General features: G+C 43.5%; 1 protein-coding gene across 8 annotated transcripts in view; it reads right to left on the bottom strand.

Annotated features, from left to right (window-relative positions):
- The window catches only part of ubr5 (ubiquitin protein ligase E3 component n-recognin 5), a 184708-nt gene that overhangs the window by 122446 nt on the left and 34778 nt on the right, over positions 1-27484 (bottom strand). For 7 of the 8 annotated variants that reach the window (XM_072467077.1, XM_072467078.1, XM_072467079.1 and 4 more), the window contains exons 4-6: positions 11817-11893; positions 10471-10590; positions 8830-9010 (exon numbers count right to left, since the gene is read on the bottom strand). In XM_072467077.1, coding sequence (XP_072323178.1) covers positions 8830-9010; positions 10471-10590; positions 11817-11893 — 378 coding nt within the window. The remainder of the gene's footprint in view (positions 1-8829; positions 9011-10470; positions 10591-11816; positions 11894-27484) is intronic. The other variant, XM_072467081.1, reaches the window with a different exon arrangement.

Here is a 27484-nt window from a genome sequence, read left to right as displayed (position 1 = left end):
AAGTAGCAGGTTACAGAGGGATATAGATAAGCTGCAGTGCTGGGCTGAGAGGTGGCAAATGGAGTTTAATGTAGAGAAGTGTGAGGTGATTCACTTTGGAAGGAAAAACAGGAATGTGGAATATGTGGCTAATGGAAAAGTTCTTGAAAGTGTGGATGAGCAGAGGGATCTAGGTGTCCATGTACATAGATCCCTGAAAGTTGCCACCCAGGTTGATAGGGTGGTGAAGAAGGCCTATGGAGTGTTGGCCTTTATTGGTAGGGGGATTGAGTTCCGGAGTCAGGAGGTCATGTTGCAGCTGTACAGAACTCTGGTACGGCCGCATTTGGAGTATTGCGTACAGTTCTGGTCACCGCATTATAGGAAGGACGTGGAGGCTTTGGAACGGGTGCAGAGGAGATTTACCAGGATGTTGCCTGGTATGGAGGGAAAATCTTATGAGGAAAGGCTGATGGACTTGAGGTTGTTTTCGTTAGAGAGAAGAAGGTTAAGAGGAGACTTAATAGAGGCATACAAAATGATCAGAGGGTTAGATAGGGTGGACAGTGAGAGCCTTCTCCCGCGGATGGAAATGGCTAGCACGAGGGGACATAGCCTTAAACTGAGGGGTAATAGATATAGGACAGAGGTCAGGGGTAGGTTCTTTACGCAAAGAGTAGTGAGGCCGTGGAATGCCCTACCTGCTACAGTAGTGAACTCGCCAACATTAAGGGCATTTAAAAGTTTATTGGATAAACATATGGATGATAATGGTATAGTGTAGGTTAGATGGCTTTTGTTTCGGTGCAACATCGTGGGCCGAAGGGCCTGTACTGCGCTGTATTGTTCTATGTTCTATGTTCTATCTCTCAATCAGGAGTCCTGTAAATTTTAAGTACTCAATTCATTTCTGTTCGTTGCCATAAGTGTATGTTGTCATTTCCAGTTTATACAAGGGTAACAGAATCTACATTGGATACATTTTAGAATGAAAACGTAATTGTCAAGTTGAAAAAAGTATTGAAAGTTCAAGGTATTTAGCACATTAATGTTATAGAGTCCTAGAGTCAGAGTTTTACAGCACAGAAAGAGTCCCTCCGGCACATCAAGCCTGTGTTGGTCACCAAGCACCTATTTATTCCAATCCCATTTGCCAGTACTTAAGTCCTTGGCCTGGTATGCTATGGTGTCTCATATGCTCATCTTAATGTTTCTTAAATGTTGAGGGTACCTGCCTCCACCACCCTTCCGGGCAGGGAGACCCAGATTCCCACCTGGGTGAAAAATAGGTTTTGCCTCAAATCCCCTGCCCCTCATCTTAAATATATGCCCCTGATTGTGGACCCCCCCCTACAAGGGGGGAAAAGTTGCTTCCTATCAACCCATGTCCCTCAATTTTGTACACCTCAATCAGGCCCCCCGTCAGCCTTCCCTACTCTAAGGAAAGCAACCCCAGCCAAGTCAGCCTCTCGTCATAGCAGAAATATCCTGGTGAATTTCCTCTGTATCCTTTCTAGTGCAATCACATTAGTGTGGTGACCAGAGCTGCACATAGTACTCCTAATGTGGCCTAACCAGCGTTTTATACAGTTCCATCATAATCGCTCTGCTCTTGTATTCTATGCGTCAGCTAATAAACCCATTAGCCTTCTTAACCTCCTTATCTAGCTATCCTGCTGCCTTCAGGGATCTATGGGCATGCACCCAAAGGTCCCTCTGGTCCTGTACTTGCTAGCATCCTGCTGTTGATTGTATATCCCCTTGCCTTGCTAGTCTTCCCAAAAAATTATCACCTCTCACTTTTCATGGTTAAATTCAATTTGCCACTGTTCTGCCTATCTGACCAGCCCATCTATATTGTCCTGTAATCCAAGACTTTCCACCTCGCAAGTGATGATTGGGTCCTGCCGGAGTGGAATGATTTTCAGAGACCCAAGGAGCTCAGTTTGAATCTTGGACACTCAGGGGAAAGGACCTCCACTCTTCTTTCTCCAGAAAGGTTCTGAGCTGCTGTATTTCTCAAACTGCAAGAGACCCGAATGAATCTACAGTGAAAACCATTACAAACTGGAAAGCAGGAATCTCGACCCGAAAGTCTGATTTGAAGGATAGTGTACTAAAGACAACCATCTGAAGCAAAGACTTTCTTCTCCCTTTTACTTGTTATTATTCACCTCTCTCTTCCCCTATGTTTGTTTGTCTTGTATAGAGGGCAAGGGAGGGAATTATGAATTAATTGATAGTTAACCAGTTGCATTTAATGCATATTTCATTTTAGTTCTGGTTATAAATAAAAAAGTAACCGTTTAAATTTACAAGCCTGGTGACTGGAATTAGTGGGCAGCTAAGAGTCAAAGACTTTGGGTATTTTTCTAAGAATTGTTGGTTAATCCAATTGTGTAGCGACTTGGGGGCGGGAGGGCTGGAATTGACCACACCCTAGTTCAGGGTGTCATAATAGATCCTATTTGCCAAATTCCCCTGGATCCCATGGGCTCTTGCTTGTCTCCTATGTTAGACATGATCGTCCCTGATGAAGCCATGCCGACCATCCTAGATCAACCCTTGCCTCTCCAAGTGGAGATTAATTATGTTGTTCAGAGGATTTTTCCAATAGATTCCCTCCCATTGAAGGGAGACACACTGGCCTGTAATTACCTGGCTTACCCCTACTTCCCTTCTATAATAATAATCTTTATTGTTGTCACAAGTCGGCTTACATTAACACTGCAATGAAGTTACTGGATTTGATTTATTGTCACATGTACCAAAGTACAGTGAAAAGTATTGTTCTGCGGCCGAGGGAACGTACACAAGTACGTACATAGTAGACAAAGAGAATAATCAACAGAGAACATTGACAGATGGTACATCGACAAACAGTGATTGGTTACATCCCCTAGTCGCCACACTCCGGCACCTGTTCAGGTACACCGAGTGGTAATTCAGAATGTCCAAACTACCTAACAGCACGTCTTTCGAGACTTGTGGGAGGAAATCGGAGCACCCGGAGGAAACTCACGCAGACATGGGGAGAATGTGCAGACTCTGCACAGACAGTGACCCAAGCCGGGAATCGAACTTGGGATCCTGGCGCTGTGAAGCAACAGTTAACCACTCTGCTATCGTGCCGCCCTTGACTAATGGTACAGCATTAGCTGTTCTCCAGGCCTGGCACCTCCTGTGGCAAGACAGGACTTGAAAATTAGCATAGTGCCCCTGCAAGCTCTTCCCTTGCCTCCAACAGCAGCCCAAGATACATCTCACCTTGGTCTGGGATCTATTCACTTTTAAGCCCACTAAAGCCTCCTCCCTCCCAACATTAATTGTTCAGTTATATCACAATCCACCTCCCTGATTTATTTACTTACATTGTCCTTCCCCATTCGAACACAGATGCAATTTAAAACCTCACCTACATCTTCTAGCTCCACAGATATGGTTCATAATGAGTCCTATTTTTTCCTTGGTTACACTCTTGTCTTCAATATACTTAGAAAACAGCTTGGGATTTGCCTTTATTTTGCCCGCCAGTGTTTTTCTTTGCTCTCCTAATTTATTTATTTATTCATTTAAAGTACCCCCCTGCTCTTTCTAGACTCCTCCATGGCTTCACGGTTTTGAGTCCTCCTGTATCAGCCATAAGCCTCCCTTTTTTTCCTCCTTCTACAATCCTGTATGCCTTGACATCCAGGGCTCTCCAGGCTTGTTGGTCCCACCATTTACCTTTATGTTGGCCCTATAAATACCATTTTCTTTTTGAATGACTCCCCCACTGCTCCGATGTGGATTTTCTTACAAGTAGCTGCTCTCAAGTCGCTTTGGCCAAACCCGGTCTTATCATATTATCACTCTCAACTTACTAGTTTAAATGGTGAGCAGTGGCATAGTGGTATTGTCCCTGGACTAGTAAACCAGAAACCCAGGGTAATGCTCTGTGAACCCGGGTTCGAATCCCGCCACTGCAGATGGTGAAATCTGAATTCCATAAAAATCTGGAATTAAAAGTCTAATGATGACCACAAAACCATTGCCGATTGTCGTAAAAACCCATTTGGTTCACTAATGCCCTTTCGGGAAGGAAATCTGCCATCCTTACCTGGTCTGACCTACATGTATCTCCAGACCCACAGCAATGTGGTTGACTATTAAATGCCCCCTCAGGGGCAATTAGGGATGGGCAATAAATGCTGGCCATCGACACCCACATCCCATGAACGAATAAATAAAAAATTGCACTAATTCAAAGTAATTTTGATTCTTAAACATGCTCCATATTCCATACTATTGGTTTTAGTCAGATGACAAATGTCTGAAAAAAATGTCAGCAATACTGCCAACCTCTGGAGCGTATAACGACCTTATAAAGCTTTTTCAAATGACTATTCGTAAAAGAGCCAGTGCAGCATTGGGACCTTTTTACATTTAATCTTCAACAATGCTGCTCTGTACTTTCTAACCCGAGCACCATTTGTCACCAATTAGGTTCCTACACAAAATGCTAGAAATTTGAAATTATCCAAACACTTTTCACAATCTCAGGGCATCTGAAAACACTTCACAGCCAAATGGTACATTACTGAAATGTACTCACTGCTGCAAGGAAATAGATCTTCAGTCCAGCAGCTGCAAGGGAAATGACAAAAACAAAGCAGACCACCTTCTATTGCCTTCGCCGAGCTCACCAAGGCATTCGATCATGTGAACACAGGCAGTCTATTTAAGTTGCTGGAAGATTGGTTGTCAACCAAAGCTGTTCAATATACTCTCCTTTTTCCATGATATGGGTACGGTCAGATATGACGCACGACATTAGAAACTTTGAGATCCACAGTGGGTCAAATAGGATTATATTCTGGCACCGAAACTCTTTAGCATATTCTTCTCTTTGCTGCTGTCAGGTTGTCTGCAGAGGGTGTCGATTACATCACAGAATTGTTCAGCCTTGCTTGCTAAGATCCAAGACGAGTTGCACTGCACTAACAGTGCCGCACCTACGTGCCATAACAAAGCAACACGTGCAGCATCAAATGGGCATATTTTATCACATCACACATGCAAAGTGTTCAGTTTGACCATCAACAGGAAGCTAAATGGCTTGATCCAGAGTGCTGCCGTATCACCATATCTATCAGCATTTACAACGTGACGCTGAAGGTTGTTGATCGATTCACATATCCAGGCTCCGCAATCACCTGCATTCTGGCTTGATGCTGAAATCAACACATGCTTTGCAAAAGCTGCCGCTGTATTCCCCGAGTGAACAAAGTGTGTGGAACAGCAACCTGACTGAGAACACCAAACTGCAAGTCTACCAAGCCTGTGTCCTCAGTACACCCCTCAACGGTATGAGATTAGGAGAACATATACAAGGCAGGACAAATTTCACTGTCTTAGACATATCTTCGGCATCTCCTAGCAAGATGAGGTCACCAACTCCAAGATCTTGGACCATGGTAATTCCACCAGGATACATTAAGTGCTAAGTCAACGACATCTGCGCTGTCTTGGACATGTTGAATAGGGATACGGCCATCATCCATTCAAAGACCTTCTGTACAGTGAATTGGCCTCTGGGTCACAACCTCCTTGGCATCAATATCACTGTTACATAGATTGTTGAAAGCGAGATATGAAGATGGTGGACAGTGACACTGACAATTGGGAGACAGTCGTTGATGCCGTGATATCTGGAGGCTGACTATTTGGAAGGGCAATGGAAGAGGCGAACAGAAATGGAAAGCTCTGATGGCTGAGATGAGGGTCCAAAGAAAACAGGCAGTGAATCATGCACCTTCTCGGCCCACTGTCTTCCTCTGCAGTCAATATGGCAGAGATTGCCAAGCCAGAGTGGAGCTCTCAAGTCGCACCAGACAATTCTTAAACACAGAGCTGACCATCATGGAGCTTTGAGATGGAACGCTACCACATTGTTGTAAAGAAATACATCCGCCAATTTGCAGACAGATGGAAATGATACTAATCAGATAAGCTATTACATTAATGTTGGTTTCAAGATTAATTATTGACCAAAGTTTTTGTTTTTGTTTTGTTCTAGGTATACCTATTTGTATATATTACATATTGACTAATGTACTCATGAAAAAAATGCCCAAGTTTAAATACAGTAAGTGAACCATCCTGGTATTTAGAAGTTGTAATCAACACATTACAGTTCAGCATTTATTAAACGTTTATTTGTCTCAAGTATCTCAGCTGGTAAATTTAAAATGTGGAGTGAAACAACCATACATACCAGAAATATCACAGGATCAATCCCCTGCGATGTTGTTTTCTAAGCTTGTGGCAAAGAATTTCAACTACTCCTGATTCTATTGATGAAAAATCCCTTCTTGAAAGTCTCTTGTGGTCAAATTGCCCATCAGTCACTAACCTCCTCACACAAGGAATGATCATTACAGGAGAGTTGAAAATGGAAGGTGAAATGATGCCAACCTCTAGCTATTTGACTGAACTTCACCCCCCTTCCACTTTCTTCCCTCTTTCTCCGCGCCCTCACCCAAATCCCCCTCTCTCCATTTCCTAACATTACTCATCTCCAGCTACCTCTTGTCGAAGCCCTCATCCGTGCTGTCAGAATTTCTGGGTGGGACTACAAGTATTCCTTGCCAAGTGTCCATATTTCAGTTAATTTGAAACATGGCTGTAACTATCCTCATTGGTTTCTGGTACTTCAAAACCTCAAAGTTTCTAATTCCTGTTTTGTTTTGTTTTTGCTTCAGCCTGGTCCAAGCATATCCCTTTCAGCTCCCCACTCAACTCTCCATTTCACTAACCATGGTCTTTGATGCAACCCTCTCCCTCCACCAATGGTTGCTGTGCCCTGAGGCGATTTGGCCCCAAAGCTCTGGAAATCCTCACCCCCACCTCGATTTCTATGAACTTTTTATTTATTTATTTTTTTACAACCCAGTCCTTTGATTAAGCAATCTTCTTTTGCCTAGTGTTCCATAGCTATTGACTACACTTCAGTGAGATGCTTTGATGACCATCAATTCAGTCGAGACAGTTTGTACCAAAGAACAGTGGCTTTAATCAACTAGATGTGTGCCAACCTGTAGCTTCTCCCGCACTGAGAGCCTGTCTCAGTTCGGCCGGTTATATACCTCCTCAGAGAGGCGGAGCCACAGGCAGAGCCAACAGCATCAACAAGCAAATTAGCATTTAGACTCATACCATTAAATTATTGACCAAGTTACCAGGATGAGCTTTCCACTTCCTCTTCATATAATGCCATGGAATCTTTCACATACACCTGTTTGGGCAATGCTTTAACCGTCTCATCCAAACGATAGCACCACCCGGAGTGCAACACTCCCTTAGTCGTTCAGTCAGGTCTCAGCCGGACTGTGCACTCGGGCCTTTGAGGTGGAAGGTAAATCTTCTGACTTAGGATTGGAGAAGGGTCATTAAATGATATTGCCTGAGCATGTATCTAATACCGAACTGCTTTGAAAAGTGACTTATGTACTATTCAGAGGGGGCTTGTCCACCTGGGGACTGGAGCTCAGGTGGCAGCAGTTTTACCAACGTGAGGGGGAAAATAGTGAGCAAACGCCACAGGCACAGTTTAATAGATACTTATACAATCAAGGTATTCTTTCACCTGCAAGGATATTTCTTATTAAATAAAAACTAAACTTCCCAAATGTATTTAAAATTTTGGGCATCACCAGGAAAATATAAAATCAGTCAGTAGGTGTCAGCAACACTGACCAGACGGTTACAAACAAGCTGTCCTTGCCACAATCCTTTACGAGGGAAACAAAGAAAATTAAAAGTTCGGCAAGGGGCAACATTCAGAAACCCAAAAGGGATCTGAACTATGCACACCTTTTGTCTCTTGTTTGCACATGCATTGGGTTGAAAGTTTTTGCACATGCCAATTGTTATAAAACAGATTACATGTTGCAAATAAATTAGATCAATGACAGACACACCAGTTGCATAGCAATAGATTTTATGGAGAAAATAGATTACACCAAGGGGCATTTTGTATCCTTAATAGAATTTCAATCCGAACTCACAATAATTGAATCCAAAATTACAAAAGAATTCTTGGGTGAGCCAATTTACAAATCTCAGTGCTCAGCTCATTATAATATATGTGCACAAATACACACGGTTTAAAATCCCAAACTTAATTGCAAAGTTTTAACAATATTGACAATTATTTGGCATTGTGCACAATTTTCTTATTCATTGTTTCAATTTAGTTATCAAGCATCACCATTAGTAAGGAGTTATAATTACAAACTTGCAATGTGGTGAGCACTGCCAGAAACCCGGGTTCAATTCGGCCTTGGGCGACTGTCTGTGGAGTTTGCACGTTCTTCCCCCCATGCAAAATCGCCCCTTATTGTCCAAAGATGTGGTTAGGTGGGGGCTTGCAGGGATAGGTCTGGGGCCTGGGTAGGGTGCTCTTTCAGAGGGTCGGTGCACTCGATGGGCCGAATGGCCGCCTTCTGCACTGTCGGGATTTTATGATCATGCTTCTACCATGTGGAATTTTATGCTCAATATCATATCTTTAAACTTTTTGGCTTAAAGTTTCAAATTAGACCAATCTTTTTTCATTCTGTCCCAATCGCTTCTCATTCAAGTTCGCGTCTCATTCACCAAAATCTCTCCATGCCCACTAAAGTTCCCTCTAAGTTACATGGATGAACAGCAACGTGGAAGGAACTGTGCAGTCCACCAAATAGTATGCACACAAGAAAACAGAGGAAATGTCAGTGCCAACCCAATGTAATTGTTTCAAATGAATTCAAATCTTTGCTTGGCCCAGTGAAATTAATTCCCTTTCCCTAGCAGCCGCTGTCGCATTACCTGAGAGATAAGTTCCTCTGGAATGACTGATGCCGGTATAACTGGCTGTGGCTGACTTCCCAAAAGTCCAGATCCTCGATCACGACCAGTACGTATCACTCTAGTCTGCCTCCTTGAATCTCGTGCCCCTGTTGATGATCTCCCAGAGGCCCCACCACTCACTCCAGAACTCCAACGGCTCCTGAGTGTGCAATTCATGAAGTCTAAGTTAGTTGAACTAATATAATTGGAATTAGAAAGGGGTGAAAACGAAGATTCAGACAAGAAACCTGTGAACACGAGAGATTATAACAAACACCGCCTTTATAATTTCTCCAGGAGCATTTTATGCGCAATAATTTACTCAGAAGCTTCAAAGCTTTTAAATGGCAAACGGCAGAAGGGTTAAAATAATGCATCAGCCATTCGCAGCTTCGAACAAGTGCATTTCTTAGCCTGGACAAATTAACTGCAGATATGAAATTCAAACATGCATTAAATAATGGGGAACTTTGGTCAAAATCTGTTACTTAACAATGTACATCAGTCAGTGAAAATTGGTAATGAAAAATTGGACAACAAAATAATACAGCTGTCAGCAGGGTGAAGAAAACCTAGAAGATAGAGACAGTATTGTGGAATTAAAGTACTGGCTAACTATAGTTCTATATGGTGTCCTGCCAAGATACGCAGATTTTGCAATGCAAATATTCAGCTACATCTCAAGGAGCAGATTCTTTAGGATGGAGGAGAAATCTTGATTATCCATCTAAAAATGGGGAATTGGGGGGGGGGGGGGGGGGAAGAGATCAAGGCCACCCTTGGTGTATATTCCAAATGCGCACATACATCTACAGTAAACCTATGTATGACTGTTTTTGCTAAAGAATTCTGGTTTCAGTTTTGGAAATATTCATGTGCACATCCAAGGTTCCACATAATAATAAAATGTATAATGTAGTGGCTGAGAGTCTGCAAAACCACATCATATAGCACCCAACTTTAGTTAGAAAGACTCAGTAAATACTTTCCTTTACAGATGTGTACTAATGTGGCAGGATCCCAATATTTTTCTACTGTTCAAAATTATGGTAGATTTTGGTAGTTGAAATTTTCAGAGGACTGTGTCATTGACAAGTATGCCCATTATTTTAAGTCATGTTAAATCCCATTTCACAGATCATTTACAATGCTTCACAGCTGGAATTGTTAATGGATGCACACTAAACACTTCAAGTCATCTGTTTGCACATGAACAGCATAAAACATTTATTGCTCTGCAAATCTTCTACAGTGTGTGGCAGTGTTAGAAAAGCAATCACCAGAGCCCCATTCATGAATTCAAAAGAATATGCTTGTGCAAGTACCACTTCATTGCCACTACATCTCCAACTGAATTGTTAACAAGTAATTGGTAATGTACACTAGTAACATTTAGCAGCAGAAAGCCCATACACAAGAGGAAACCAAGCATCCCATTTTAGCTGTGAGGAATGATAAGTCACATTCCTGAATGCATCAATGACATGCGCTATAAATAACAGCTAAAATTTACAGCAAGCAGTTTTCAAAACAATTTTCAACCACCCTAGTAAAGCACATTTCTTTGGCACATGGGTTGACTTATAGGTCATGTTGACCTGGAACCCTGCCAAAACTTACCCAAGGGGGTTGCCTGCCAGTCTGCCCAGAGTATCAGAACCAGACAGAAACCATGGGGAATCACTACTCCTGCCTGGCCTGGAAGTCCTTCCTGTGCCTGAACCACTGCTCAACTTTGAACTGGAAACAAAGATGGGAGATGGGTTACAACACAGGTATCCCAAGCCTTGCAGCTCAGGGACTTTACATTTGCTATAACTGGTCAAAGACCAGCCAGAGCAACACCCTTGGGCAATTTTTAGCACTCAAAACGTTTATAATGTTTTACTACTTTTTGTGGCCCGCTGCCCAATTTAAAAAAGTTAAGATATGAAAACAAATTCTGCCTTTGTACTGAAGTGGAAAGTTTTCTTTCATTCCAGCTCAGTTGTAAACTAAAATAAAAATTTGGAATAACTCATTAAATTACACTTTTAAACAAGTAAACTGGACAATATGGATTGTAAAACATTTTAACTTGTGTTTCACGCTTTAATTCAAATACCCGTCAATAAAAAAATATATTCATTGCCAGAAATTTTTTCATCAGCATGGTTGCGGTTTTCTCATGTTACCATGATTCCTTCACAAGTCTTAATTTATAGTGAACTTAATTTTTATTTTTAAACATTCATTATTTAGCTTTTTTTTGAAGACTGAAACTTGTCCACAGAAAAAGCAACCTTCAAAAACACAGCATACACAACTTTTGTTATGCTTAATTTTCACAGATCAAAAGACAAAACCTCATCAGTTCCAGAGATATTGGAGGACAATACCATCACCAGCATGTGCAGCCATATGTGTGGCAGAGAAATCCATCTTTAATATCTCAGCATCTGTAATAGATGCACACAAGACTGCTGGACATGTTTCAATAGATCATGACTAAAGTTTAAAGCAGACACGACTGCTGCAATGTGCAGTTACATATTGAAGCAGATGGCATACTTTTATCAAATAACTTTAGTCAAAATGCATCACCTAATTTATTTCGACAACAAACATGATAAAAAGCACAAAGCTGACCAGAAAACTCATCTTAAATCAAAGCACAGCAATTTGAATAAATAGAACACTACATCACACTTTTGTAGCCAGATTATATTGCAATTTGATGCTGCTCAATTAAATAAAAAGAATAAATATCGAGTTCATCTGCAAAGCTTTGTACAGAACACAAAAGCTACCCACTATTGGGCTCCCCTTCAATGTTTATATTTGCATGCAACAATTACTAGTATCGGCATCAAAAATGTAATTGAATTTGCACGCGCAAAGAATTAGACATTTGAATACACACCTTAAAAAGATAAACTGAAAAATTAAGTATATCGCAGAAATTAACAGCAGAAACAAACACTTACCCATCGCTAGTATCTGGTTTTCCCAGCTCCAACCTGTCCGGTTGAACAGCAAAACTAATTCTACAGATGCGGCCATCCTGGGACGTTTGGAGAGAGAGAGAGAGAGAGTGGGGTTGTGGGCAGGGTGGGAAGTTGCAAAAGAAAAGGTACCAGCATGAATTACCATTAAAAAGGTTTAGAAATTCAAGTGATGTCTGTAATGGCTAAAAATAAAAGCCATCAATTATGAGTACACATACTAATGAAAGCCAAGGTTTTCACTTAAAGGGAAAATGAGTGAATCATTAATGTAGTTAGTCAAATAATTACAAACCAGTTATTTAGATTCAATGTATGTAGTACATTAACATTAGAATTACCAGACTTCCAGCACCTTCAGCAGTTCTATACCAAAACCGCAGACCTTGCCTCAGAAAAATGCAACTTAAAATGATTGAACCAGAAAGCAAAGATTCTGATTAATACACCTTTTTAAATAATCAATTTTAAGGATGTGCATTTTTAGCCAATCACCGAGCGGTTGGATAATCTATTATACCATTAATATACCAAAACTTAATTTGTTTTCTGCAGCATTAAGTTACTCTCACATTACCAGTTTTTTCACCAAGACATTATACCAATATAATTCATGTTAGACCCGATGATAGTTACGGCTATAGGGCAAGTTATTTCAATCTGAATTTTGGGCCCAAATAAAGATGAGAGTCGTCAGCATAGGAGAAGGGCATACTTCCCATTTCACATATAGCAGTTTGATGCAGAGTAAAGCATTTACTTCAACATGCTTCAGTCCTCAAACTAATATAACAGCACAGGTATGCAGAATATTTTGTTTCTTGTGGGTCACTTGATTGAATATATAAGAGCACCAGAGTGCATTTATAAAGTTTAAATTGATTTGAATTAAAATGCATATATACCAAGGTAGTGATAAGAGATTTTAGTACTGGTCGAGAATTTATTTGAGAACAGGGGAACAGTCATAAAAACATAACTTTCCATGTCTCCAAATCCATAAAAGTCTCACTAGGCCAACCAATTCAGAAACCAAACACATACAGGAATGAATTGCCTTGGTTGAGGACTAATTGAGAGGGTGGGGGGCATACTGCGAGGACCGTGAGTTGTATACTCCTACATAACACGCAAATTACATTTTTGTTTTTCTCCAGAGCCATCTTCTAGCCCAAATAAGATTGTCAGTTTAGTAATTATAGGCCGTTTCTGTCACAAACTCTTTATCATAAGAAACTGAATGGAAGATCACCTAAATTCATATCATGCTCATCAGCTGACCAAGATTTTTTTTTTTTTACTGCTGGCTAAATTTGAACCAAAGTGAAATGTCACCTGTATGAAATCCACTGTTCAATCCATCTCCCTCACCTTGCGTTTGATATTATCTCACTTTAGGTGTCGGGAGGGGGCAACTTTCAGAGGATAACTAGAAAAAAAAAAGCTTGCTCACATGGTTTTTTGGAATGTGTAATTCATGTAAATTACTTACATTCCTTAAATGTTTGCCCAAAACGTGGATGGACTTCAATACAATCTCATTTTGTTGATTTTTATAGTAAAAAATACATGGGTGTTGCAGGCTTGAATTCAATCCTTTCAAACCTATTTTCTGAGGGTCATGAGTTTGTGGAACTCTTTCCGAAGGAGTGATAGAATATAGTGAAGTTGGAGAAAGATAAATTCTTGACTAATAAAAGGTTTAGGGAGTAGGCAGGATGGTGACACTGATGTCACATTCAGATTGGCCATGATCTTACGGAGTCGTGAAGCTCGCTCGAGGCCTACTCCTGCTCCTAATTCATACGTTGAGACTTTTCATTCACATGTTCTTCTCCCTCTAGAGAAAACAACAGCTTTAGAACAAAACTTGGGCAACTGATCCCACAGCAGGTCTTTTGCTGCCTCAGGTAACATTGTACGGCAGGCCCTCAATTCTCAATGGCTCTAAATGAAGCTTCACAGTTGCAGTGGCCTCAATTCTGTCAATCTTACTGCTGCTCATAAACTCAAATAAAGAATTCACAAAACTCCAGCTCAACCCACAACAAAAAGGCAGCCCTGTATGACAAATTGTTGTCCGTCTTGATATTCTCTATTTGACACTGATTGCACAGGGGGAAGGTGCTTCCCCCATAGTTAAGAGGCAGAATGAGTACTTGGATGCATTTCTATTATATGCATTTTTTTAATGTATGCATGCAGATCTCTCATACATTGCTCAGACTACACTGGATCATAGGCTATTAAAATAGAAGTGGTTATAGCACATAATGGAAAATCAATTCTATTATGGTAAATTTAATATTACAAATTGTGTTCAAGGTAATTCAGAGTCTAATCGATGTTCAGGCTGCATATCAAATCACATTAAAAACATTTTCACTATCAGTTAAGAGATTGCAGATCTTGTAATCCAGTATTTTCAGGTGGAGTGTTTCTTGGCATAGTGTGGCATCTTTCGATGTGAAAACTAAAGCAATACTTGGAAGTGCAGCAACAGTCAAAATTTGCTATCGAACCCTTTCTGGCTCTATACATGAATGGATAAATTGACACTGCGCAAGTGAAGTAAATTTTCCAAGCACACATTTAAGAGTTGGTTTGAAGAAACAATGGCAAAAAACAACTGAAGCTCACCTATAACTTCTGCCAGCCCGAGTGCAAAATAAAAATCTAATGATTTCCAGGACAAAATTTGTTCTGTTCCCATATGAAATATCCTACACACAGTAGTTATCTAGGTCAGTGAAAATCCACAGATATTGGTTCAGCAGAGCTGAACCAGATATTGGTTCATCAACACTAGAGCCTTAAATTAAAAACAAAATACTTCCAAGTTCATCTCTGTCCATTGAAGAGCTATGCTAAGTATATTCAACAGTGGAAGGAATGCACTAAACAAGACAACCAAACTCTCCCTCGGTCTTTAATTTCTGCCAAGCGGTAGGAAAGGTACACAAAAATAGGTGGGAAGGAAAGTGGTGAGAATGGCAGTCTTCAGAGGGATATAGACACATTAAGTGAATGGGCAAAAACTTGGTAGATGCAATATAATGTAGGAAAGTGTGATGCAATAGAATGTAGGAAAGTGTGAAGTTATTTAAATGGAGAAAGACTGCAGAAAGCTGCAGCACAGAGGAAATTGGAAGTCCTTGTGCATAATTCACAAAAAGCTAGCATGCATGTTCAGCAGTTAATAGGGAAGGCAAGTTGAATGCTGGCCTTTATTTAAAAGGGAATGGAGTATAAAAATTGGGATGTCCATCTAAAACTATACAAGGCACTCGTTAGACGACACCTGGAATCGGTGAACAGATTTGCTCACCATCCGCATCTCAAGTAAGTGGGGGAAAGAGGTGAAAATATGGCCTCAAAATACCACCACAGGGAGGTGCGCATGGTTGGAAATCAAAAGAGAATAGGTTTAGGTTAAGCTCTGATGTCCCTATAATATTCAAATATCTTGCTGAGACACATTGAACAACTGCATTCCCCATTCTTCTGACACTTCCAGATGTGCCAATGCTTAACCCCTGCTCCCTCTGTGACACTACATTTTTAGATAATTGTCCAAAATTATTGCTCCCTTCTTTCCTTTCTCTCATTGCATGCCACACTGCTCCTCTTTTGTCTTTCTCTTCAAGTTAAAGCAAGCCATGTGTGGAAAGATACTGCCAGATGATAAATTATTTACAAGATATAGGATTAATAAGAATTCTCCTAGGTTAAATATTAACATTTAAGCTCTAAACCATGAACTGTGGCAGTAAAAGGAATGCAGATATGCCAGTATTCAAGAAGATATGCTTCACTTACAGCCGAAGCCCTTGAAAATTACAATCTCAATGCAGTCATCAAGAAACTACACATTAGTTAAAATATGCAATTTGAGAAATTGTGCATCATACAGAAGGGATTCACTGTCAATTGTTTAAGTAAACTTCATGTCCTCCATAACTCCAGGTGCATTTTTACTGCCCAATATCTAGTAAAACTGCAGTGCTCACCCAGGAAACGCAACAAACCCCCTTTGCTATATATACACCTTCAAGTAGAATCATATACGCGAGTCTGTCTTCACGGTGGAAGACGCTAATAACATTAGGAAAAAGTACTAGGGAAATTAATGGGGCTAAAGGCCGACAAGTCCCCTGGACCTGATAGGCTGCATCCTAGGATATTAAAGGAGGTAGCTACAGAGATAGTGGTTGCGCTGATAATAATCTTCCAAGAATCTGTAAATTATGGAAAAGTCTCAGCGATTGGAAAGCTGCCACATAACACCTTTATTAAAAAAAAAAAGAGGGAGACAAAATGTAACTATAGGCAAGTTAGCTTAACTTCTGTCATTTTGAGAATGTTAGAGGCCATTATAAAGGATGCAAGAGCAGAGTATTTAAAAATGCATAATATAATCAAGCAGTCGGCATGAAGAGAAAATCATAACTGAAAAATTTATTAGAGTTCTTGGAGGTGGTAATGAGCCGGATAAATGAAGGGGAACCAATAGATGAAATACACGTGGATTTCCAAAAATCATTTGATAAGGTAGGAAACTGTGCAGTTATGCACTTTGGTAGGAAGAACAAAGGACCTGAATATTATTTAAATGGAGAAAGACTGCAGAAACTGCAGCACAGAGGGATTTGGGGATCCGAGTCCTCGTGCAAACATCACAAAAAGCTAGCATGTAATAGGGAAGGCAAATTTAAATGTTAGCCTTTATTGCAAAGGGAATGGGGATAGGGAAGTCCTGCTAAAACTGTACAAGACACTAGTTAAACCACATCTAACTGACACAAACAGGATGGGCTGAATGGCCTCCTTCTGTGCTGTAACATTTCTATGATTCTGTGAATGCGGTCTACAGTTTTGGTCCCCTTATCCAAGAAAAGATATACTGGCAGTGGCGGTAGTCCAGAGAAGGTTCACTCAGTTGATGCTGGGTATGGAGGGATTTGCTTACAAGAGGTTAAGTAGATTAGGCTTGTATTCGTTTAGAAGAATGAAAGGTGACCTTATTGAGACATATGGATTCTTAGGGGGCTTGACAGGGTAAATGATGAAAGGATGTTTCCTCTTGTGGTCGAGTCTAGGACCAGAGGGCATAATCACAGAATATGGGGTTGTCCATTTAAGATAGAGACAAGAAGGAATTTCTTCTTTCAGTGGGTAGCGAGTCTGTGGAATTCTTCACTGCAAAAGAACTGTAGAGGCCGAGTCATTAAGCATGTTCAAGGCTGAGATAGACAGATTTTTAATCAGCAAGGGAATCAAGGGTTACGGCAATATGGTAGGAAACTAGAATTTGAGGATCAGATCAGCCATGACTTCATTGAATGAAGGAGCAGACTTGATGGGCTGAGTGGCCGAATACTGTTCCTACATCTTACAGTTGTATGCTCCGGTTTCTTGAAGGCAGGTCGAAAAGCACTCTCAAGTAGTTTAATTCACATTTTAAAAATGAATTCATGTATTTCCTGCCACCCTGGTACCACTGCTAACTCATTCAGAAGCCGGATGAACTCGGAAAACAGACGTTAAACCTTTTACTTGATACTAGATTTATTTGCAAAATTCAAGATTACAAATGCCTGCCTCATCCCTAACCAATGCAGTCTTTATGTACTCAAGGTAATCAATGCCCTTCACCAGTGTACCCTTAACCTTGTGTGGTAGTCTGTATTAGGGGTATTACGGTACCGAGGTTGAGGCTGTAAGACCATTGGTGTGGGAGGTACCGAAGCATGAAGACCATTGGTGAAGCCTGCCTTCTGGTTCCACCCAGTAAGGTGGCGTATAAGAGTCTGTGTCTCCCTAGCAGCCGCATTCTGTACCTGCGCTGCTGGGGGAAACATCTAGTCCAATAAAGCCTTCACTTGTCATCCAATCTCGCTCCTGGAGTTATTGATCGAGCATCAATTTATTGGACTAGTTCTTAAAGAATGGAGTTCCGAATCAAGCCGGAGTGTCTGTACCTCAGCACCCACGCAGCAAACTCAGCGGCAACCTTTAAACACTGGCTGGCGTGCTTCAAAGGGTACCTCAGGACGGCCACGACTGCACCCACGGAGGACCAGAAACTGCAAGTTCTCCACTCGAGGGCGAGTCCAGAGATCTACACCCTCATTGAGGATGCGGACGATTGAGGCCACAATGGCCCTGTTGAAAGGACACTACGTTTGCACAGTAAACCAGGTTTACGCCCGGCATCTGCTAGCGACAAGGCGACAAATCCCAGGGGAATCACTGGATGAATTCTACCGCGCGCTCCTGGTACTGGGTAGGAACGGTGACTGCCCTCAAGTTTCAGCCAGCGACCACACAGAACTTTTAATCCAGGACGCATTCGTTGCAGGTATGCTGTCCTCCGAAATCCGTCAGCGGCTGCTGGAGAAAGAGACACTAGGCCTCAAGGCAGCACGGGCCCTTACTAGCTCCCTGGACATGGCCTCCCGAAACACCCACGCGTACGTTACCGACCGCGCGGCAGCCCCTTGGGCAGCGTGGAAACCACCCGCGGCCGACCCCGATGCACGCCCCACAAGCTTGTGCCGCGCGGCTACCGGGGGGGGGGGGGCTGTTATTTTTGCGGGTATTCCAAGCTCCCCCGGCAGCGCTGCCCGGCCCGCTCCTCCACCTGCAAAGGTTGTGGCAAAAGGGGTCATTTTGTGGCAGTATGCCAGGCCCGGGCAGTCACCGCTGTCTCCAGGGCCGTCACTACAACTCTCTCCACGGGCCATGTGCGGGTCGCGGGCGCCGCCATCTTCTTTTTCCCCAGCCATGTGCGGGCCCCGGGTGCCGCCATCTTGTTCCCCAGGGACCACGTGCGGTGCGTGGGTGCCGCTATCTTGCCCACCCCCAGCCATGTGCAATCCATGGGCGCCGCCATCTTGGCTGGAGTCTCAGGACCCCGATTCGGATGACCACACACCGCCCGAGTGAAATCTCCAATTTGTACCACGACTTGCCTCAGTGACCATGGACCAGTCTTGGCCCTGAGCACTCTCGACTGCGACGACGACCGTACTCATCAACAGGCGCAAAACATCCTGCCTGATCGACTCCGGGAGCACAGAGAGCTTCATACACCCCAACACGTTAAGGCGCTGTTCTCTTCCCATACACCCAGTTAACCAAAAAATCTCCCTGGCCTCCAGGTCTCACTGTAGAGATCAAGAGGTTCTGCGTAGCGAACCTCACGGTCCAGGGAAGAGAATTTTAAAATTACTGACTTTACGTCCTCCCTCACCTCTGCGCTGCCACACTCCTGGGGTTGGACTTCCAATGCAACCTCCAGAGCTTAACTTTTAAATTCAGCGACACTATACCCCCTTCACTGTCTGCAGCCTTGCAACCCTCAAGGTCGACCCGCCTTCCCTTTTTGCAAACCTCACCCGGGATTGCAAACCCGTCGCCACCAGGAACAGATGGTACAGTGCCCAGGACCGGACCTTCATTAGGTCGGAAGTCCAGAAGCTACTGAAGGAAGGTGTAATCAAAGCTAGCAACAGCCCCTGGCGAGCTCAAGTAGTGGTTGTGAAGACCGGGGAGAAGCACAGGATGGTCATCGATTATAGTCAGACCATCAACAGGTATACGCAGCTCGACGCATACTCTCTCCCCCGCATATCTGATTTGGTCAATCAGATTGCACAATACAAGGTCCTTTCCACGGTGGATCTCAAATCCGCCTACCACCAGCTCCCCATCTGCCCGGACGACCGCAAGTACACTGCATTAGAAGCAGATGGGCGGCTCTACCACTTCCTAAGGGTACAAATGGAGTCTCGGCCTTCCAACGGGAAATGGACCGAATGGTTGACCGGTACAGTTTGAGGGCCACGTTTCCGTACCTCGACAATGTCACCATCTGCGGCTATGACCAGCAGGACCACGACACTAACCTCCGCAAATTCCTCCATACCGCAAAAACCCTTAACTTGACCCACAACAAGGACAAATGAGTGTTCAGCACCTACCGTCTAGCCATCCTCCGCTACGTAGTGCATGATGGAGTCATAGGCCCAGATCCCGAACACATTGCCCCCTCATGGAGTTTCCCCTCCCCCACTGCTCTTAGGCCCTGAAACGCTGCCTGGGATTTTTTTCATATTACGCCCAGTGGGTCCCCAATTATGCGGACAAGGCCCGCCCGCTAATCCAATCCTCAGTTTTCCCCGTCGGCAGAGGCCCGCCAGGCCTTCAGCCGCATAAAGGCGGACATCGCAAAGGCCACGATGCACGCAATCGATGAATCCCTTCCCTTCCAAGTCGAGAGAGACGCATCCGACGTAGCTCTGGTGGCCACCCTTAACCAAGCGGGCAGGCCCGTGGCCTTCTTCTCACGCACCCTCCATGCTTCAGAAATCCGTCATTCCTCCGTGGAAAAGGAGGCCCAGGCCATAGTAGAAGCTGTGCGGCACTGGAGGCATTACCTGGCCGGCAGGAGATTCACACTCCTCACTGACCAACGGTCGGTAGCTTTCATGTTCAACAATGTACAGCGGGGCAAGATAAAGAATGATAAGAACTTACGGTGGAGGATCAAGCTCTCCATCTACAACTATGAGATCCTGTATCGTCCCGGGAAGCTAAACAAGCCTCCTGACGCCCTATCCCGCGGCACATGTGCCAACGCACAAGTGGACCGACTCCGGGCCCTCCACGAGGACCACTGTCACCCGGGGGTCACTCGGTTCTTCTATTTTATTAAGACCTGCAACCTGCCCTACTCCCTCGAGGAGGTCAGGACCGCCAAATCTGTGCGGAGTGCAAGCCACACTTCTACAGGCCAGAGAAAGCGCACCTGATAAAGGTTCCCGTCCCTTTGAACGTCTCAGTATGGACTTCAAAGGGCCCCTCCCCTCCACCGACCGCAACACATACTTCCTGAACGTGATTGACGAATACTCCCGGTTCCCATTCGCCATCCCCTGCCCCGACATGACCGCAGCCACCGTCATAAAAGCCCTCCACAATATCTTTACCCTGTTCGGTTTCCCCGCCTACATACACAGCGATAGGGGGTCCTCCTTCATGAGCGACGAACTGCGTCAATTCCTGCTCAGCAAGGGCATCGTCTCGAGCAGGACGACCAGTTATAACCCCCGGGGAAACGGACAGGTAGAGAGGGAGAACGGAACGGTGTGGAAGACCGTCCTACTGGCCCTACGGTCCAGGAATCTCCCAGTCTCCCGCCGACAGGAGATCCTTCACTGCTGTGTACCACGACAAATTAAACAGCTCATGAACATCTCCTGGTCTTCCCTAGGAAGTCCTCCTCCGGGACCTTGCTCCCAACATGGCTGGCAGCTCCTGGACCCATTCTGCTCCGCAAACACGTGCGGGCGCACAGGTCGGGCCCATTGGTAGAGAGGGTCCACCTCCTTCACGCCAACCCTACGTGGCGTACCCCGATGGCCGGCAGGATACGGTCTCCCCATGGGACCTGGCGCCCGCTGGATCTCCTCCCCCCCCCCCCCCCCAGCGCACCTCACGGCTGCCCCCTTTCCAGGTTGATCGGTTCTTCCACTGGTCCCATCCAGGGGTGACGAAGCTACCGAAGAAGCCGAAGTCATGCTCCCGGAGTCACGGATGCCCGGGTCGGTGCCTGCATCATCGCCGAAACTGCGACGATCACAGAGGACGACCAGGGCCCCCGATCGACTAATTGCTTCATTCTGACATGGACATGTAAAATGAATACTGTAAATAGTTGGGAAATGTAATAAGGCAAAACATTGTACCACTGTATGACACGAGAGCACCACCCCCACCGGACTTTTTTTTTAAACAGGGGGTGAATGTGGTAGTCTGTATTAGGGGTATTACAGTACCTAGGTTGAGGCTGTAAGACCATTGGTGTGGGAGGTACCGGTGGCATGAAGACCATTGGTGAAGCCTGCCTGCTGGTTCTGCCCAGTAAGGCAGAGTACAAGAGTCTGTGTCTCCCTAGCAGCTGCTGGGGGAAACATCTAGTCCAATAAAGCCTTCAATTGTCATCCAATCTCGCTTCTGGAGTTATTGATTGAGTATCATCTTGATAGTACAATATACCATTAACAACCATAGAAATAATAAAACTTGACAGTCAATAGTCTAATATAAGTTAACTGTTCGAAATCCAACTTTTAATAGAGCCATGAGCAAGATCCTCTAACCCAGTGTTTCAACAAACTTTTTGACCAATGTGACCTCATTTTAATGCCTCTGACTTTGTGACCCCCAGAGTGAAAATTGGTGAGGAGGAGGGAAAAAAGCTAGTTAAGGAGTCAGTTTGCCCTTAAAAAAAGCAAAGATGCACTTTTTTTTTTTTAAAAACATGCTGTGGTTACAGCAGATCAGGCCTCAGAACAGACTATTAAGTCATGCCCACTGACAGAAAAAAACCCGAACATGTAAAAGGGACTTTACAGCTGTCAAAACTCAGATCAGGCTTGACAGCCGCCACGGAACTCTCAACCCCAAATTCTCATACTGAGACACACCACTGGGGTTGCAACCCACGGTTTGGGAACCCATGCTCTAAAGCCGCCTTATTCAATCCCTACAGTGCAGACGGAGGCTGTTTGGCCCATCGAGTCTGCACCGGCCCTCTGAAAGAGCATCCTTCCTACCTTGGCACGCCCCCCCCAGCCCTATACCTGCAACCCCACATAATCTGCACCTCTGTGGACTGTGGAAGCAAACCGGAGCACCCGATGGAACCCACGCAGACACTGGGAGGACGTGCAGACTCCACACAGTCACCCGAGGTTGGAATTGAACCCAGGTCCTTGGCGCTGTGAGGCAGCTGCGTTAACCACTGTGCCACCGGGCCATTCTTCAAATCAGTGTGCCAAGGACTGATCCACTTGGGTGTCTCATCACACAAAACATCATGCCCTCACTTTAACATGGGACCTTCCTTGTGGAACCTGTGTGCATGCAGCTACACTCCTTGCAACAGATGAAAATACTTTTCAAAGCTCAAGTAACAAGTAATCCATTTCTCCCCCCTGGGAACCCGTAACACAAAATAATCCTTACCCTCGGCCTTCTGACTTTAAATGTGAAGTCAATAGTTTATTTTATAAATAAAAATCTAACCTGTTTGCATTATCAAAACAAAATTTAAAAGTACATTCCTTAAGGTCATGCAAGGATTCCAATACGCCATCATCATATTCCAAAGAGGCAGAACAATAGGTCCTAATAAAATTCACTGATCCTTTGGTTGATGTGGATTGTATGTTAATCAATTGCAGCACTAAAAACATCACTAGGCGATTTACCAAAAGAAGATTATTTTTATTAAAATTCTTAGTTTTATATACTTGTTATCGCAATTACGTCCTGCACCTTTCTATCATCAAATGCAATTATCTCTACTTTCACTTTCCTTCGATTAGTTGTTTCTTCCAATATGATCTCTGAATATTACAAATTTTCTAGTTATACATGTTGGATGTACCACACTCCAACAGCTAGATTTCAAGCCCTAGGATCGGTGTTCTTTTTATTTCTCAATGTAGCTTTCAGGATGAGAAAGAGCTAAAGTTTTCTGTACCTTCATTTGTTGGACAACCTCCTGTCACATTTTCCCTGCAGTTGATAGTAGTGTTAAAAGATATTCGCTGCTCTTGGTCACTGCTCCAAAAATTAAATTTTTTGAAAATTACACTTCCCATTCTAGGCCGTGAAAAACAGGGGTCAGTCCGACTTGGACAAATTAAACAAAAACATTCATATTGTTCCTGGCCCACGGTCAGGGAGTTAAGTGGAGATGGCCAAAAATAGATTTTTTTTTTTGATGTAAAGACTGTTCCTACCTCTTGTTTGGAAACACTTGGAAGGAGTTGGTGCTTTTCAAACCTAAATACGCGGCCAGCCCATCTCACTTCTTTCAGATTCACTCCTCAGGTCATCTATATGCTTTGCATTATATCACGCCCGACTTTCCTGCTGCTCCACCCTCCCTCCCCCCCAACCTGCTTTTCTTCATTCCCCTTCAATCAACAAACGCTCAACTTACAAAGAAATGTAACATACTCAAGTCTGAATTATAACCATCACTGGCTGGAAGGTGTAATGCAGCATGACCTCTGTTCCTCAGAAGATTGCACTGTCTTAATCCTCTGTGCAATGCCCCAAATCAGTCCACTTTTTAAAAAAAAAAAAGGAACGACTTTGCAACAGCGTTTTTTTCTCTTTATTTTGACCCGCAATCCCAATCCGAAAGGGACTTTTATCTTGAAGGCAATAGTTATCCAATGTGAAACTTGTGGTGCAGCAGGAAGCCTGTCATGCTTTTATTGATGAGAGTACACAGTGTATGGAAATAAATCCAAACTATTTAACTAGTTTATGGAAATAAATCCAGGCGATTTAACTACTTTATGGAAATAAATCCCAGAATATTTAACTATGTGAATATACATTTCCAAAGTTGCATAATTAGTACCGAGCTGAGGCAATCGATTCTCCTTGTCACTTGAAGTAATTCTTGGTCAATGTCTCCCATTTCTTTCCACTCCCTCTTACAATTGCACTCAAGAGCTGCCAATTCAAACAGCTGCTCCTCTCCTCAGAAGGATGCAACATGTGTTGGGGCATGTTTCCTTGGCATCAAAAATTTAAACATTGTTCAAACAATTATCCACGTTAGTGAGCACTGAAGCACAAATGTTAGCGGTGACCTTAGTTCTGCCCTTGCACAACATGCAAAAGATGACAAAATTGCACTCAACATTAACCTTGTGTTTTTTTCAACAACAAAAATAACCTGGTACACCGAGGATCATCTTAACAGCACAGAGCCAGGGTGGCCCAAGCAGTTTTAAAGAAGACATTTTTTTCTTTCAAACAATCCATATAGCAACCATTCCCAATCGCAGTCAGAGAGCAATCAAAAATATGCTCAACAAACCGCCCACGGTTGTCTTGTGCTTTCAGATGGTCAGCAATGTGCCTGTAAGCTGCAAGCGTGTAGCTGTGCAGCAACTGTGCAGTGCTCACAAGTTGGCCCCTTTTGCACAACACGCATGCATGGCAATGCAAAAAAATGCAAAGATAGAATATTCAAAAGAGAAAGCCGTGATCAACGTAACAATTTGGGGGTGGGGTGAGATGTGGTCATTGATGGTCAATCCTAAAGTCATTATTTCCTAACTACTGTTTCCTGTCCCACTTCCGTAAAGGCCATCAAAATATACACGGAACACATCAACGCCCTAAAGGCGATGTAGGGAAAGGCCACAGGATTGAACCCTTGTATCAAAAGGCCGATGCTCTTCGCCCTTGTAAAGAAATCATTCAGATTGTTCACCTAAGCAACATTGGAAAGATAGATTAGGAAAACTTAATTAAACTATTGCAGGACAATGAGACTTCCACATTAACTGCTGAAAAGAAAGTGCAAAGACTGACAAGAGGAGAATCTCTTCAGTCAAGATCAATAGAACTTGTAATTATATAGCGATTTTAATGTCATAAAATGTTCCTTAGTATTTTACATGAGCATAATCACCAAGTCAAAGAAACATGACATTGGAAAGGTCAGCAGACTCCTGGAGCCATGATGTTGCCAAGGCAGCAGCATGCAGATGAGAAATATGAAGGAGTCAAGGAGACCAGGAGAAATCTTCCCGGCAGGGTAGTGAAGGCAACAATTCCAATAAATCAAGATCAGTTGGGCAGTGCAATAGGAAACAGTATATATTAGGATGAGCTATATTCTTGAGCTTGTACTCAGGATGCTAAAAATTGTAATGGGCTCCACCCAGTTTTTGCTCTAATTTTAACCCTACTCCAGTGGAATATGCAATCCCCTATAAACAAGAAGTGCAACTTCTTTGTACAAATATGCCATGGAAAGATCAAGGTGGGAAAAAATTGTTAGCACAATTACTTCCATCAAACATACAGCTTCCTCATTTTTGTAGATTGTCCGACCAGAGGAGGGGCAATATTGGATTTAGTACTGGGTAATGAACCAGGGCAAGTGATAGATTTGTTAGTGGGGGAGCATTTTGGAGATAGTGACCACAATTCTGTGACTTTCACTTTAGTAATGGAGAGGGATAGGTACGTGCAACAGGGCAAGGTTTACAATTGGGGGAAGGGTAAATACGATGTTGTCAGACAAGAATTGAAGTGCATAAGTTGGGAACATAGGCTGGCAGGGAAGGACACAAGTGAAATGTGGAACTTGTTCAAGGAACAGGTGCTACGTGTCCTTGATATGTATGTCCCTGTCAGGCAGGGAAGAGATGGTCGAGTGAGGGAACCATGGTTGACAAGAGAGGTTGAATGTCTTGTTAAGAGGAAAAAGGTGACTTATGTAAGGCTGAGGAATCAAGGTTCAGACAGGGCATTGGAGGGATACAAGATAGCCAGGAGGGAACTGAAGAAAGGGATTAGGAGAGCTAAGAGAGGGCATGAACAATCTTTGGCAGGTAGGATCAAGGAAAACCCCAAGGCCTTTTACACATGTGAGAAATATGAGAATGACTAGAGCGAGGGTAGGTCCGATCAAGGACAGTAGCGGGAGATTGTGTATTGAGTCTGAAGAGATAGGAGAGGTCTTGAACGAGTACTTTTCTTCTGTATTTACAAATGAGAGGGGCAATATTGTTGGAGAGGACAGTGTGAAACAGATTGGTAAGCTCGAGGAAATACTTGTTAGGAAGGAAGATGTGTTGGGCATTTTGAAAAACTTGAGGATAGACAAGTACCCCGGGCCTGACGGGATATATCCAAGGATTCTATGGGAAGCAAGAGATGAAATTGCAGAGCTGTTGGCAATGATCTTTTCGTCCTCACTGTCAACAGGGGTGGTACCAGGGGATTGGAGAGTGGCGAATGTCGTGCCCCTGTTCAAAAGAGGGACTAGGGATAACCCGGGGAATTACAGGCCAGTTAGTCTTACTTCGGTGGTAGGCAAAGTAATGGAAAGGGTACTGAAGGATAGGATTTCTGAGCATCTGGAAAGACACTGCTTGATTAGGGATAGTCAGCACGGATTTGTGAGGGGTAGGTCTTGCCTTACAAGTCTTATTGAATTCTTTGAGGAGGTGACCAAGCATGTGGATGAAGGTAAAGCAGTGGATGTAGTGTACATGGATTTTAGTAAGGCATTTGATAAAGTTCCCCATGGTAGGCTTATGCAGAAAGTAAGGAGGCATGGGATAGTGGGAAATTTGGCCAGTTGGATAACGAACTGGCTAACCGATAGAAGTCAGAGAGTGGTGGTGGATGGCAAATATTCAGCCTGGATCCCAGTTACCAGTGGCGTACCGCAGGGATCAGTTCTGGGTTCTCTGCTGTTTGTGATTTTCATTAATGACTTGGATGAGGGAGTTGAAGGGTAGGACAGTAAATTTGCAGACGATACGAAGATTGGTGGAGTTGTGGATAGTGAGGGCTGTTGTCGGCTGCAAAGAGACATAGATAGGATGCAGAGCTGGGCTGAGAAGTGGCAGATGGAGTTTAACCCTGAAAAGTGTGAGGTTGTCCATTTTGGAAGGACAAATATGAATGCGGAATACAGGGTTAACGGTAGAGTTCTTGGCAATGTGGAGGAGCAGAGAGATCTTGGGATCTATGTTCATACATCTTTGAAAGTTGCCACTCAAGAGGATAGAGCTGTGAAGAAGGCCTATGGT

This window comes from Scyliorhinus torazame, chromosome 11, assembly GCF_047496885.1.
Source record: "Scyliorhinus torazame isolate Kashiwa2021f chromosome 11, sScyTor2.1, whole genome shotgun sequence".
NCBI classification, from domain to species: Eukaryota; Metazoa; Chordata; class Chondrichthyes; order Carcharhiniformes; family Scyliorhinidae; genus Scyliorhinus; species Scyliorhinus torazame.
This window is presented reverse-complemented; position numbering and strand designations above follow the sequence as displayed.